Source organism: Charadrius vociferus, unplaced genomic scaffold (assembly GCF_000708025.1).
Source record: "Charadrius vociferus isolate BGI_N301 unplaced genomic scaffold, ASM70802v2 scaffold68, whole genome shotgun sequence".
In the NCBI taxonomy this organism is placed as follows: Eukaryota; Metazoa; Chordata; class Aves; order Charadriiformes; family Charadriidae; genus Charadrius; species Charadrius vociferus.
The window spans coordinates 4,679,574-4,695,757 of record NW_009649946.1 but is presented as its reverse complement, the minus strand read 5'-3'; the positions used below and the strand labels follow the sequence as shown (position 1 = coordinate 4,695,757).

At 43.7% G+C, this 16,184-nt stretch overlaps 1 protein-coding gene across 1 annotated transcript in view; it reads left to right on the top strand.

Moving 5' to 3' along the window:
* Positions 1–16,184, top strand: part of TRIM67 (tripartite motif containing 67) — a gene marked incomplete at its 5' end in the record, with an annotated part of 33,678 nt that overhangs the window by 16,369 nt on the left and 1,125 nt on the right. Inside the window, 4 exons of the mRNA XM_009891487.1 lie at positions 5,018–5,163; positions 8,179–8,317; positions 9,347–9,650; positions 15,592–15,754. Coding sequence (XP_009889789.1) covers positions 5,018–5,163; positions 8,179–8,317; positions 9,347–9,650; positions 15,592–15,754 — 752 coding nt within the window. The remainder of the gene's footprint in view (positions 1–5,017; positions 5,164–8,178; positions 8,318–9,346; positions 9,651–15,591; positions 15,755–16,184) is intronic.

The window sequence follows — 16,184 nt, the reverse complement described above, 5'->3', positions numbered from 1 at the left end:
ACCTCAGAACGGGATTTTCCTTGAGCTGTCTTAGCCTCGACCAGGGAGTACCTGCTGCGTGTCCCATCAGGTTGCTCAGTACAACTGGTGTGGCCATGTACCTGCCATGCAAAAAATGGTGGAAATGCTATTTATCCTGGCCACCATTCCTTCATAAGGGACTGCATTACTCCTCCTCACACCTCTGTGTGCCCAAGCAGTACAAGCCTCTGAGTGGTCCCAAGCTAACTTTCATAGCTATTGGGGATTGTTTAGTATATAGGGGTGTATTTATATTTTTCAGTTTATGACTGCAAATCTATTTGTATTTGGACTGCTCAGTCTGACACTTTGGCATTTTTTTTCTGAAATTTACTTTTGTGACCTCAACCAGCTCTGCGTTATCTTCTCAGGCACAGTGGTCTTGCATCTAGAAATCCAGGTACCGCAGAGTAAGCAGCTCAGCGTTTCAGCAGTGAGCACCCAGACTCACTGGGAACATCGCTTTGCTGACTGTGAGGGGAAGCTGGTGTTGCACAGCAATGTTTTGCTTTTGATCACCATCTGGGCTTGTATATTTCTGAGCCTCCAGTTTCACAAAGAAAAATCTATGTGTCTTTTTCCATCTGCTTCTTTTTCCAATCCTACCTACCCCAGTGCACCAACAAGTCATCAGTCTTTGCCAAACGTTGGTGTTGAGAGGAGCGTTATTAAGTCACTGTACTGGTTGATCTGACAAGAGCAGATGCGTTAAAGACATCAGAGATGATCTGTAAAGGGAATTTGGGGAACCATAGGAGAATAAGGCCAGCATCGCTTTTCCAACAGCAAGTTGTTTTGTTCCAAAAGCTTTGCAATGTAAGGTTTGTACTATTGTTATCGATGCTTAGTGCATGACTGAATTCCTTTTTTTCTTTTTTTTTTTTTCAAACTCTGGCCTCATTCAACCTCAGTGAGCTTGCAAGGGTCATTTAGAGTGAAAGCATGCTTGTAAGTAAACATTGATTCACTGTGTTAGACAAAGAATGAAAATGAGAACAAATCACATTACATTTGCTTTGATGACTCGTTCATGTACCTCACTGGTGGACTCTGTATAAGCCCGTACCTAAAGCTAATCTCAATAAATAAAGGTCAGGGGGTGTTTTTTCTTTTTACAGAACGAAAAAGCAATTTGGTGACAAATTAAATGTGCAGAAATGTGATAGGTGCAGAAGTAATGCTTAAGCAGTCATGTTGACCAATGGGTCTCACTGACAGCCCTTTGGCAAGAGTCCCACGCTCCCCAGGCTAGCTGACCTGCTGAGGCACACACACAGCTCTAGTAATTGCTGGCATTTTGAGCTTTCCCAGATCGCTTTCTTCTGTCCATGTTTCCTTCTCTCTATTGCTTTCACTGAGTGCCACAGCAAAAAAAGTTCCTGTCCTCTTTGATGGCTGGCTCAATGCGTACATCCCATTTCCTCAGTTTGATCTAGGGGCACATATATGTGTCCTGGGTTTGATCTGTTCAAACAACAGAACTGTCATGCAATCTTGGTTTGTTGTAAAACAGAGACTAGGTACAAAATAGGAGAAAATATGGCTACTCTCTACTTTTCTGTACCATCTCTGAATACGCACTCATGCCCCTTCTCCTTGTCAGGAGGGACTCCTTCCCTCTTCTGCAAACCAGTCCATGAAGATGCCCCAGACATGTCTCCTGCCACAAATCTCTGCCATGAGCTGCCCAGCTCTGATAATGAAAGAGTAACTGTTTCATCATAGGCTTTATCCCCCGTTCTGTCTGCTCTGAGTCATGGACGCAGGTCATTGCCTGTGGTCTGTCCTTCTCTCTCGATAACACTGTTTGTAGGGCACTTGCTACAACAGTGACTCAGGCTATTACAGGACCATACTGCAGCTTTGGAGGAGGTCAAAGTTTTCGTGTTTCTGAGGGTTTCTTTCACTGCATTTAGTCCTTTAAAAATTAATCTGGGAAGGTGCAGGGCATCATTGCACAACTTGCTTGCCAAGAGGACAAATAACAGGCAACATCTTAGAACAGCCCTACTCTACACTGAGAAGAGATCAGCTCTGAGATGCATTGAGTAGTGTGTTTTTGAAACTGCTGAGTTGACGTGAGACATCAGTATCACATTTTTTAGCTAAGTGTGACCTGAATGAAGCACTTTTTAAATAGTAGGACATCATTCAGACTCATTAATAGGTCTTGCTGTGCCAATTCAGTGTCATTTCTCCCTATATATTTTTACTCTTTTCCTTCAAAAACTCTCTAGAGGACTTTAAGTTGAACAAGAAGTGGGACAGTACAGTAATTTAACATCTGAGTCTTCTTTTTTTTTCTGACACTTAGCCTATATTTTTCTCTTCTTAGTCGTGTCCCGTTGCTCTTCACTATGAAGTATATCCCAGTGTGCCGATTATTCAACTCGCTTCGCACTTTCCTATGACTTTTGTAAGTGTTCACCTTTTCTCCTCTGAGAGGGAATCTGAGATCAAGGCAAATCTCTGCCCATTCTCTGTCCAGGGGAGGAGGCAGGAGGGCAGGCACAGCGAGCATCGTCCAGCAAAGCTGCACCGATGCTTGGTGGGAGCATCTTGCCCCTCCTTCAGCTACTGTAGGTTGTGCAGTTCAGGCCACTGGTTGACCCAAAGGGAGTAGGAGGGTGATAAGGATTAGTCACAAAAACTTAAATGTCCAGTGACACAGTAAAGAAGCCCAGGCACTTCCACGTACTGCCTGTGACTCCCACACGTAGGGCCAAAATTCACACTGCCCCTGGGAAGTGGAAACAACAGCACTGTACCATATGAAAACATTTTCAATGCTATTCAGCATTCCTGTTTCCAGAATTAAAAGGGACCTGTAAAACTCCTACCCTCCCCCAAAAACTGTGCTCTTTTTTTTCAGTGTTGTGCATTACATGATCAGTCCTTGAAATCCTCCCATCAGTGTTCCTAGGAGATTTTTGCAGGGAGTTGGAGAAGTTAGTGGTTTATTCAGAGGTGAGGAGGTATTGTTTATTTTGCACTTCACAAACTTCAGGAATTAGGTTTTCATCCAGTTTTGCCAGAGGGAGTTCTCAGAATCGGGGAGGACCCAGCGAATGCCTCCTGAGAGGGTTAAACTGGTTAGCTAAAGTGGCAGGAGTGTGGATGGCTGATACAACCCTATCTTCTCCCAACCTCATCAATCACTGGAAATACACAGACTAACAAACACAAACAAACCCCCAAACTTAAAATGGTTCATTTAAAAAATCCCATTACCTCTGAATTCCTTATTGTCAGGTTTTAGACTCCTGTAATGGCACATTTCTGTTACTTCTCCAGACACAGCGTCTCCTCGAGAAAAGCGTGATCTTTCCATGTGAAAAAACAAGCAGGTTTTTATTTATGACATCCTGTGAATCATCCTTAAATATCAAGGAATAGGAACAAGGCTTTTTTTTTTTTTTTTCTCTTTTCACAGAAAAACCTTCAAGAGCTAATTTATAAAGCTCTTTTGTTTCAGACCACAGTCATTCTTCTGGGCTACCAACCATCCGTGTTCACCGTGGTGATGGATAGTGGCAGCGGAAAGCCGCGGTAGCTTCTGCACTGTTTATCACAAGTGTGGTGTTGGCTTTTGTGTCAGTTCCAAAGTGGGGGTGAAGCCTTAGCCCCATCACACAGTGGCATCCACTTTCCCACAGCGTGCTTGGTACACAAAACGCAAACAGCCCTCTTTTATCCAGAGAAGTAAAATAGGCCGAAAGGAACAGCTCAAGGGCTTAGCTCTCACACAGACAGAGGGAGGAAAATAAACTAGAGGCTCAAAGCAGAGTAGATAAAAGAATAGCAAACTGATGTTGTTAAGAGCTAAGTCAATGAATGCTCAGAGCACTCAGCTGCTTTTATGACACTGTTGAGCTCTGCAAAAATGATCCTGAACAGTGAAATTCAGCCTTGAGCAGAAGACCAGGCAGGGTCTATGCATTGCTTACATCCCACTTACCTGTGTGATTTCAACGGTGCGTAAGATATATGCCAGATCCCTCCAGGAGGCTGAATTTTCACTTTATAATTTCCAGCGAAGAGTGAACGGTGAGAGTTTAGTTGTGTTTAGCAGAGAAGGAGTGGTGGAGGCCTCTTTCCCACAGAGGTACGGCTGAGTGTTTTACTCTGTTTATTTTTATTTTGAAGATGCTGGTCTGGTCAACAGTATCTTGGTGTTTCTCCTGAGCGAGTCACTAAAAAGGCATGTTGGTAGATAACTTTGCACCTGTAATTTCCAAGAGGAGAGCACCACAAGCAATCATCTCCTGCGGTGCAGAAGTTCCTTTTGCTACCCAAACCAAGGGATTTAGATAAAATTTGCAAATGGAACAATTTTCTTCAACAGTTCTTTTTAAGTATGTCTGCCATAAAGATGACATATCCGAGGTGGTTTTGATGAAAAACTAGGGGTGGGGAGGGGTGGTGGTAAATTAAATTTAAAAAAGCACCCAACAAACTATTGTGAAGAATTGTTTTCCTTCTGTTAGTGGAGTTCAGGCTCTATCTCACTGCCGTGCTGGGCAGAGTGGCTGCTCTGCTGGTTAATAACCCAATTCTTCCTTAATGAGCTGGGCTGCCTGGCAGCACTGCATCTCTCGTGTTGCCTCATGATCTGAGACACTCCCTGCCACCACTGCTCCCTCTCTCCTTTTGGGGACCGTGGGGGCAAAGTGCTCTAGTGTGAGAAAAAACTCTTCCAGCCCATTTCCTGGGAAGGAAACCAGACGTGAGGTCTGTAGATTGTAGTTCTTATCAGGCACCAGAAACATGTCCAGATGTGTTTCTATTTATGTATTTCAGCCAAATGATTTGTCTGAGTAATGACATTTTGTTATATCGTTTTCACTGCCTTTTGTTCCAAGGAAGGGAATGGACTCTCTTCCTAATGAATATTGACTCCCCTGCGAGGGGAAGTGACTGGTCATCACGTTGCCTGCGGCACAGATTGATGGGGTAGGGCAGAGTTACACTAATCTGTACCCAGTTCCTGTTACAGTGCCACCCGTCCCATTACTGCAGCTGGAGAAGTGTTGCACCAGAAACAACAGTGTGACATTGGCCTGGAGGATGCCACCTTTGAGCCACAACCCGGTGGAGGGTTATATCTTGGAACTTGATGATGGAGATGGTGGCCAATTCCGAGTGAGAATTTAATTCAGTATTTATTTGTGTTTCTTTGTATACGAGTTTCCTCAAGATATGGATTTGTGTCTGTCTGAGGGTGGGGAGAAGGGGTAGGGAAGATATGGGTTGTCAAAATGTCCCTATTTCTGTCACATGGATGTAGAAAGCCCCAGGTGCAGATGCTGCTTATTAGATGGACTCCCAGCTTGTGTAGGAAGTTTGGTTGAGGTTATTCCTGGGGCTCTGGCAAAGAGTGCCTTGCTGAAGTGAAAGGTGGGATTTCAGGTCACTACTACATCTACTGTGTGGTCCTCCTGGAGAACCTCCCCCCCCGCCCCCAACAGAAAATCCCATACCACTACAGAAGCTGAAAGTTGTTCCTTCCATAAACCAGAGATTTCTTTGAAGCCCCTGCTCTCATCTGTCCATAGCACCCCATTTCAACAGCTGAGATTCTCGGTCCAGAAGTGCAATGCAATTTTTCCTGGTTTTCTGAGTAAAAACGTGATCCTGCATAAAAATACAGGATTTCTAATTCTTTTCTCTGGGAGTGGATGAGACCAGGCTGGTGGAAGCTTTCTGCAGATACTCTGCAATGGGGTTGGTAAGTACAAGAAGGCGTCCTGGGTGCCGTCCTTCCAGACCTTCAGGATGATGCCACAACTGCTTGCTCCTGCCTGCGGGTGCAGGCTATTTCTAGGCTCCCTTCCCCTCCTGCCACATCCTGATGAAAAAACCTACAGAATTCATTCAATCAGCTTCTGCCAGCCACATCCTGCTGCGTCCCTTCCTCTTCAGGCAGGCTTCATGCTCCTGTTGCTCCAGGACCAGGCTGGCCCAGCTCATTGCCTAAGGGCTAGTGCCTTGAAAGCATCTGGAGACCATTGTGGAGCACAGCTGCTCTCTTCACAAATGGGAAATTTTGCCAAAAACACGTGCTGGCATTTCTTTGGGAGCTGCAAACTGGCTTCCCACTGGAAACCTAAAGGTTTCTCAAGCTGAAAGTGGCCTGGCACTGGTCCACGTAAGGAACTGCTTCCCTGTGCCAAACTGCTACACCCATAGCCAGCAAAGGCACCTGGTTTGGATGCCCCTCATTAGAAGAGACAGCAATATTGGCAGGGCGTTTTGAAGAGGGCACTGTGTTTCTGGAAGGTCTCCTCAGTTCCTTGGTCCAAGTGTCATTCCACATGGGTTTGAAGAGGCTGGTCTCCGCTACTGAAAGCGTGAGACGGTACCTTTGTGAACAGCTGCTGGGAGCTGCTGCTATAGTTAATATTAGTAGGTCAGAGTGCTGTTAGTGCATGATGAATGAAGAGTTAGGAACAAGGTGTTATGAATTCCAGTCTCTTGGATAAAACTTTTCAAGGGCTATTCATATCTAAATAAATACTTGTGAATAAACAAGATTTCAGGCAGCTGTGTATCCAAGCCCATTTGTATGGGGGATTTGTAACTGGCAAAGGTTTTAGGATTGCCAGCTCTGCCAGGTCAGGATTTTGGATTGAAAAATATACAAAACCATCTCGGTCCTTAAAAATCTAGGGTGACAACTTCTAAGGGGAACACTTTGCTTGCTGTGTTAGAAACACCCTCAGTTTTACCCATTGAAAGATAAACTGCAGGATTCTCAGCAACGCCATTTTAATAAGAGTTTGCTGACCCATTTCAAGACGGGTTATATATCTGAAAGTAGTGACACTGACTGCACCTTATCAGTATTCAATGGATTTAAAGAATGTTTTTTGTCACCCATCATAGCAGAGGGCATCAACCTGAATAAACACAAATGGTGAACGGTGGTAAAAATATGAAATGGATTAGAAAATGTGAGAGTTGTCCTACAAATACAACTTTTTTTCACAGACAGCATGTGTTATAACATGGAGATAAATTAAGCTATTCCATTAAAACTCTTCCTTCTCTCCGTGAAAGATGATCAGCTAACTCAGGACCCAAGAGATTTTGTTATTTGTAGCAGCCACCATGGTAGCAAAGTGGACAAACACATGGCCCGCTGTAAACTTCAGTAATCCCTTTCTTATTCATCACATATTAATTTACTTGAGGTTCGTATCAAAGATCCTTAATCAACAGGACTCCTCTTAGGCATATACGTAAGTGTCTTAACTGAACTGGAGCTTGACTGGTCTGCTTAGTCACAGCCTTAAGCTCTTTATGCCCTTGGCTACCATAAATCTATGGATTTCACAGAATTGGAGAAATCAGAGGTGGAAAGGAACTATGGCTTTCAACCCACTGCCAAGACAGGATTTTTTCCTTTTCTGTAATTTTCTGTTGCTTTTTTCCATTTTCCAACAAACAAGGTTTCTAGGCTTCTTTCAGTTCATCACAGACCGTATAATCTAACTGATCCTCTTCATTAGTCTGCCTAGATGTTCCTTCTCCTGAAATATTTCACATTACACAAGTGCTTGCTGTTTAATAAATCTTTGCAGACTTTTATAATCTCTCTGTTGTCTAGTTGCTCTTTCATCATGTGATGCATGGGATCCTAATCTTTAGGAGATCAGTTCCTTCTGGCTCTGTGTTTTCAGGTTTCAAAATTATATTTTAACACACGCATGAGACAACCTTTCCAACAGAATAAAACTGTGCTTACTTGTTTTTTTTGTTCTTCCACCCCACCCCACCCCCCTTTTTTGGCCCTACATAAATATAATAATGGTCACAGTAGTTCAGACACTGGGACTGCTATCCAAAATAGTGTTTTGGAGCAGATGTTTAGGAAAAGAGGGTAAAAATTAAGACCTTTCTGTGCTGCCCTTTATTGCTGTACCCTTCTAGCTTCATCTTCACCTTAGTGTCTCCACTGCTAACCATCCTTAATGTCTCCTCTGGTGTGGCTGTCCATGTTATAACAGTGTAACTTCTACATCCTGGGAAGCAATCAGGAGCTGTTCACTTGTGGCTTATATTTAGAAGTCTTAACATGATCACAAGGCACAGAGAAATAGTTAAACCATATCCCTCTTTCTCTTCTCTCTTTTTTTTTTTTTTTTGAATGTTTAGGAAGTATATGTTGGCAAGGAGACTCTCTGCACCATCGACGGCCTTCATTTCAACAGTACCTACAATGCAAGAGTTAAAGCTTTCAACTCATCGGGAGTTGGTCCTTACAGCAAGACAGTTATTTTACAGACGTCGGATGGTGAGTTGGGCTTTTGCCAGTTTCTAAGTGAAAAGCTGCAGGTCTCAGTGGCAGGACACTTGCATCTGTTTATACCCACTAGTATCTTTGGCACTTACTGGCATGGAGATTTTGGATCATCTGAGCAGAGAGGCCAGGCACTGAGCATGCACAGACACTGAGCTCTCCTCCTAGCACTTTGGGGGATTTTCTATTATTAGCAACACTTCAGGTTTCAAATAATGCAATTTTGTTTGGCTGTAGAAGTCTCAGATCTAAGATTCTTACTTGTTTTAGTATACAGAAGCAGTTATGCAACACACAGGATATTTTTGTGCCACTCTATCTCCACTTTCCATCTTTGGAAATTGCCTTTTTCTTCACTGCTGCTTCAGTTTCACAGCAAGGTTTGATAATACAGAGGTGGGAATTCATGCTTATTCCTCTGTAATTATACTTGACATCCATACGGGCATTACAGGAAGTTCATCTTCATTAATGATATTGTAATGAATTGAGAAGTGCATGCTGTTATCACTTTCACTTTTATGCTGTGTTGCGAAAATAGGCCAGTATAAAATATTTATACTTTAAGAGCTTTTTCTGTTGGTTTTTTTTTCCCCTTTTTCCCCCACTTTGATAAACTAGTGAAGTCAGTCCTAACCAGCACAGACACAGTGGAACTCCATTTCCATTAGAGGCGATCCTGAACCCATTGACCTATTCCATATCATGGAGAAGCCTTTGTCTCCTCAACGACTTTTTCGTTACCGTGTGAGAACAGAAAGTCACTGCCCTTAGCAGCTTAAGTTCAGAGGAGCAAGCACAGATAATATAAGTCACTTCTGAGCTGAAAAACAGCAGGGAACTGGCACAAAGCAATCTGGTGTAACTGCCTACGGTAAGGAGGAAAGATTGTCTTTACCACCTGAAAGTGCAGTAGGGTCTTTAGGAAGGCAGAATCTCATTCTCCTAATTGAAGTAAAGCAGACGACACTTGAACGCAGCCCATTCTGCCACAATCCTGCTTTTCCTTTTCTCCTTCCACAGTGGCGTGGTTCACCTTCGACCCTTCCTCGGCTCACAGAGACATAGTGCTGTCGAATGACAACCAGACTGCCACCTGCAACAGCTATGATGACCGGGTTGTTCTTGGCACAGCAGCCTTCTCCAAGGGCGTGCATTACTGGGAACTGCACGTGGACCGGTATGACAACCATCCGGATCCAGCCTTTGGCATTGCAAGAATTAACGTCGTCAAGGACATGATGCTAGGCAAGGACGACAAGGCGTGGGCCATGTATGTTGACAACAACCGCAGCTGGTTCATGCATTGCAATTCTCACACCAATCGGTAAGTGCCTCCCGCACGCTTTTCTCATTACTCATCCTTTCTTCTGCTTTGCAGCAGAGGAAGGGGTCTCAGCAAGCCATCTAGTCCATCTCCCTGCTAAATGCAGTTATTTTATTTTTTCTTAAAATATCATTAGCGACAGCGATTGCACCTTAGCAATCTGTGTTGGTGTTTGTTATCGTCACCATTAGCATTTTTTTGCTGAGATCTAACCTAAATCTCCCCTGCTGTGAGTTAAACCCTGTATTGCTCGACGCAACCGTGGCATCAGCAGGCAGGAGTGCAGCGCACTGGGATGCAGGATTTCTCTCTCACTGCTGGAGGAGCACAGGGAGAAAGGTGGTTGAGTCTCTTCCTTAGGAGGAGTCTTGGCTGCAGGGTTGCACAGTAATTAGGCAAAACACTGGTGGTCACCTGTTCAAAATGCAGGTGTTTATTGCCGGTTCTGAAAGCTGATTAAAGGTAATGCTGTAGGCCCCACCTGTGGTGATCTGGGCACAAGGGACTGTTTGGCAATGAGAGTTGTGACAGCTTCCATCCCACTGAGCCATTGTACTGAAGAGCTTTGAACAGTGTCTCAACCAGTACAACCAATTTACACAAAGAAGGATTTCAGAATGCCCCTGAGCCATCGTTAGCAAACCTCTCTTTCTTCCACCACTTAGAGGCTCTGTCTGCACTGTGCAACAGAGCGGTGGGGAGACATCTTCTAGCTGAAGCTACCTCCAGGGCCAAATCATACAGAGACAACGTGTATCAGCGTAGATCCAGTGTTGTGCTGACGTGACTGCATGGCTTTCAGCCCTCATGATAGTTACCTCTGCCTAATGCTGGCTGTGTTCTCCTTGACATGATGCTGGACTGTGTAGGGGAGCTACACGGGGTCAGCTTCGCTTGAAGCTCTCTGGGGTATCACCAGAGCAGAACTGCGCTGCTCTCTTTCTGTGTCCCACGAGAGGGTCAGGCCCTAGCCGAAGGTCAGCTGAATACAATGGGAACTGAGACCTTTGAGAAGATCTCAGCTGAAGAGTGTGATTCAGGATCCTAAGTCCCTTGCTTATTTTGGAAAATGGTATGTCTGTATACATACTCTAGCACAGTGGGAGACTGATGTACAAATAAAGTGACTGACCAAGGATACACAGCAGGTCTGTGGCAGGGCGGGAATCAATTTTCATTTAGTCTTCTACTGACTGTTTCAGCAGGTCTTCTACACTCGCTAGCTCAGCTGTTGTTTCTGTTACACCAAATGATTAAAAGAAAGGCTTGCAGTGATTTTTAAAATCCTCAAATGCTGATAATATCTCCTTAAAGAGATACGTTCATGCCAACATTCATTGTATCCTAAAGCTGGTTGTAATGTCTCCTGTTGAATAATCATTTATACTCAAAAGCATACTTGTATTTGAAGTAAGCATACTGTGATTGCTGGGATTTTTTGTTTGAAGCATAATTTGATTTTGCAGTTCATTACAGACAGGTGGAAGAACCTCGTAGCTGGATCCAAAGCTATCTGAAGTCAATTGGAATATTCCCATTGGCTCCAAAGGCCTTAAATGATGTCCTAAGTCAATATAGAGTAAAATAACATCAATGTAATAAATATACCAAAAAGTTCTCTGTCCCTTTAATATCTTGATTCGATTTAGGGCGGAAGTAATGTTAAGCTGTATTAATTTTAATGCTCTGTGAAACAGCTTATGTTTTCTGGAAAAAAGCTGGCAACCATTCTGTGTGCTACTGTCCCAGAAACCTATTTTATGGATTTGGTCCTCGGCATGCTCCTCCCGGCAAGCCATGGACGAGCAAAGCAAAACCTTTTTTTCTGGGAAGCACAATGGAAAACACTTCAGATTTCCAATCATCCTGCTTAAACAGGAGAACAAAGTGCTTTCTGTTGATGACAGTTTCCAAGTTTTTACTAGACAAAGCACAAAGGCTTTGCAGGCACATCCAAGGCACAGATAGACCCACGGAATAGCCGTTCAAGTGAAGTACACTCGCGAAGGGCATGTAGTCTTATGAAATCACATGCGCTTCAATGAAATTAGGTCTAGGCATTATATTTTTAACCATGACAGTCAAGTAGGTCATTTTTTTAACTCATTAGCTGTATTAGTCTTGTGGAAACAGTTATTGCTGCCTAGTTGTTTTTCCCCACTGGAGACATGGGCATGATGGCACAGTGGCACAGTCCAAAGGAAATTTATTGCCTCTCAGATGTTACTGTGATGGAGGCTATGTCTTAGTAATTATTTCATCCTTCCTAATCTTCATGAGAACAAATTAGGGGAATAAATAAATTACTAGCTTCAAGGATAAGTTGAAGTGGAGCTTGAAAGACCTATTCATGGGACCTGTCACGTTTAGAGTGCTTTCTTGTTCTTCTCACTCACAGAATGCAAAGTTGGACCTGCCTACACCCTTAAAAACTAGCATGACTTCTGTAATGCTGGAAGAAGAGGCAGGAACAGGAGACTCATGCTATCAAAAACAGAGGGGACCTTTGACAACAGGTTGAACAAACATTGGTTAAGAAAACACTTTAGGGTAGAGATATAGCTTTCAGCCTTATTATTCCTGGAAATAATCAGTTCACACCAGAGATGTTACATACCCATTGCTAAGAGGCACTGGCATTCATTGCAATAGATCCGTTCCTTGGCAAAGTTCCCCAGAGCAGGAGTTCCTGGTGCTATAGGCGATACTGTAGTCACTACATGGTTATGTAAAGAAAGAGACGGAAATCGCACTGGAATATTTTGTACTGAAAGACAGAGGGAAGTCAAAATCTAGAGAATTTGGAGTGTAGTCTTAAAGCCCCCTGCAATCAGGAGAGTCTCTTCACTGACTTCAGAGATCTCAAGACCAGGTTTTCATCACACAAAAATGTTATAATTGACTGAAAAATACTGTGCTTGACAATAGACAGGGTAAAGTGATTAACTTACTGTAAAACTCATGATTAAAATACTGTTAATGGATAGTTAAACTAATTCTTCATTTTATTAAAGTGGTCATAAATTGTTAAGCTTTTTCAATAATAGTGAAACTTATTGCTCTTCTTAATTCCTCAAGCCAATCCGTGCAGTCCTATTCTGCACATTGTCCAAGCTGCTGCTGAAGGCATCTCAGAATGACAGCCTCCGCTGCCACAGGCAGTGGCATTTTTCATGGTCGCCAAATTCCCCTATCTGTGCTCTGACCTTCCAGGCTTCCGCTCAGCAATTCCACACTCAGGACTTACCATTGCACCCAGAAATAACAGTGTTCAGGACTGTGAGAAAAGAGGTGTGAAGATTGGGATTTACTTGGAATAACAAGAGAGTGGTGTATATCTTCAAAAATGTATTGTCATTTAACGAATGCTAAGTATATATTGAAGAAGTATTGTAAAAAACAGTTGTATTTTCCTTTTACCTGGCCTGCAGATTATTAGAGGCTATGGTATAACTGTCATTAGGTAGTTTAGAAAATGCATTACAGTAAAGCAACAGCTTTTTTACATGCTGCCACAGTAGTGTAGCAGGAGGGAGCAACATCATTTTGAGTCTTTTGAGCTAGCTGGGGTTTTTTATTGCAACTAAGGCTTTTATTAGAGAAATCGTCTTGTAATACTGTCTAAATGATGTACAGAAGAGTGAGGACATACCTTGCATAGGTTTGCTCATGAAACTTTGACTCTCCCACCTGTCCTCCTAAAGGAAGTGACCATGACAGTGGTCCAAAAAGCACTGCATTCCTTGAGGTACTGTTCCCAAGAAAATCATGGGATGCTCAGGAAGAGCACCTCTTCAGCCTCAGAAAAAGTCCAGCCTCCTTGGTGGCAGCACAGCAAATTGTTCCCTGATTGCCTTTGCCCTGGCTTTATCCTGCCAGAGCTGGTTGCTCACTGTGGGGCCGTGGCAGCCAAGGAACAGGGCAACCTACCTAACAACGTCCTGCAAGACTTGGGGCAGCAGGGAAGGGAGAAGGTCCTCATCCCTCTGCTCTGGAGAGGCCGCAGTTGGGTCCTGCACTCGCCTCGGCTGGGCTCTGCAAGCAGCATCTATCTCCTCTTCAGCTGGGCTGTCCCCAGGGGCTGCAGAGGAGTCACTCAATGTCACTGTGCAGCACATAGCTAATTAGCCCACAAGAAGCAAATTAGCGTATCATATAGGAAAGAGCAGAATAATCTCAAAAAGGCAAAGTTGCTGTTTCTGTTTCCCGAAGAGAATCAATGTCATTTAAAAGGATGTAATAAAATCTATTTTAAAACACTGGAGGATATAAAACATGGTGCCCTACAATCAAAGCTGTTCCTAAACAGAGAAAAAACCCCACCATATTCTATTTGCAAATAGCTCTAGATCATAGTATTGTTACTTCCCACAACCATGTCATGAGTTTTATGATTGACTGCTTTTAATAAAAACAGTTTAGAATCTGAAATACTGAGGATAGGTAAGCATCTGAACTTTTGTTGGAAAATAATTTACTTTATGGCTTTGGACAAGAGCTCAAAGAGAAACCTGTTAATGTCTATAGGACCAGAAAGCAAATAAAAGGAACTGAGAACTGAGTAGTTTGAAATCTAACACATCTGAAAGCCCAACTGATGATTCTCAGCTATATTATTACTGTTTGAAGAGCTTTAAATGGAAAAGTCAGAATAATATCCTATACTATTATGCCGCAGATAAAAGTCCCTTCACCTTCAGAGGAAATGCCGTGTGCCACATTTAGTCTAAAGGAAACCAGTGTATGACACCTAGTGGACAAGATGAAAATTTCTTAACCTGCACTGTATTCTTCCTAATCACATTTTGATCCCTCGCCCCCCTACTCCCTTTTTTTTTTTCTTTTGATGTTTTGCCTACCTATTGTGATAAATTTTATGTAAAAATTATATTAATCCTGTGAATGTTATGTGCCTGAGGGGAGTGCGTGGGACAAAAGACAGCTGCTTCCTTTCCTCCTGTAAATTATTTCAAATCTGGTTTACCCTGAACAAATTGTGTCAGGCTGTAAATCCATTGCAGAGCCCCCATGCTATTAGCAGAGTAGCAGTGCCTGTGGCCAATCTGCATATCTAGTAGATATTTTTTTTTTTTGCTCAGTGCTCTTTATAGTAACGCTGAGTTTGACTAACCCTGCTATCAAAGTGCATTAATGTCAAATCGCTCGAGCGTGTAACGGCTGGCTGAGTCTGTCCTGGCAAGCTCTGATACCGTGGTAGCTCTCAGCAGCTGCTCCTGACACAACCAATTATCACTGGTATTGATAACCATGCCTGCACGCTTGAAACAGCTCCCAGTCCTGTAGCTGAGCACCTTGTCAGTCAAGGAGCTGTGCTTACCCCTAACCAGCCCCACCTTCCCTTGCTCCCCAAACCCAGTATCCTTCCAGTACCCTCTGCCGGCTCCCTGGTCTCTGGAAAGCTGGGTCCCCTCAGAGGATGCCAAGGTGAGCACTCGAACTGGAAGTCTGAGCTTTGAGCTGTTGGCAGGCATAATGTTTAGAAAAGACCACTGAGGAAACCAGCTTTCTGCTTTTTCATTCCCTGCTGTGCATCACTCCACTATCGCAGGGATGCTCTGAGGAGCCGTGTTTCCAGGACTCCTGTCCCGTATGCTCAGTACTGACCCGACCTGTTCATCTCCCCGTCTCCCGTCAGCCGAGGGGACCTGTTTGCTCTGGACCCCATTTTCAACTCTTAGATTGCAGTTGGAGGACAGATGGACCTAATTTCTCTTTAGGATCCACCCATTAAGCTCCCATGAATGTGGTACATGTGCTTCAGATAAAGATGTGGATCAGTTGTTGCCAAATGCTGGGGGGATAATCATTTCACCATGCTGTTCTGCTCTCCCTTTGCTTGGTAAGACTGCTTTGTCCTAGAGAGAGCAGCGGCGGTGTAGCACTCCGCCTTCACCAACAGTGTAGTCCCTTTCTACCTTAGGACTGAAGGAGGAGTTTCTAAAGGTGCCACCGTTGGGGTTCTCCTGGATCTGAACAAGCACAACCTGACCTTTTACATAAATGGGCAGCAGCAAGGGCCTCCTGCGTTTGAAAATGTCGAGGGTGTCTTCATGCCTGCACTGAGCCTCAATCGAAACGTCCAGGTAAGTCTTCTGCAGTTCAGTCCCACTTACTGGTCTCATCCAAATGAGAATGTGTGCTACTGGCCGTTGCTCCTGGGGCTGCTAACGGCATCCATAGGTAGTCAGTATGGACAGGGACTCGTTCCTTCTCAGACTGGGACCTGGGCTACTAACACCTTTTTTGGAAAACTGCATTTGACCTTCTGTGTTGCCTCACAGGTGTGAGGAGCAATGCTGTAAAAACAAATACAAGTACCTGCACACAATAATTCTTAATCTTTGCTGCAACACTCCAAGCAGTGGTGGTAAGGCTTCCTCTGTCTGTTTGAATAAAAAACATGAGTATCCTAATTCCTCTTAGATCTTATGTTTGGAGATTATTAACGTCGTCAAGAGACAGAAATGAGAGCAGCACAGTGGTAAGGAGAGCAAAGACAAGGTAGGTCAGAGA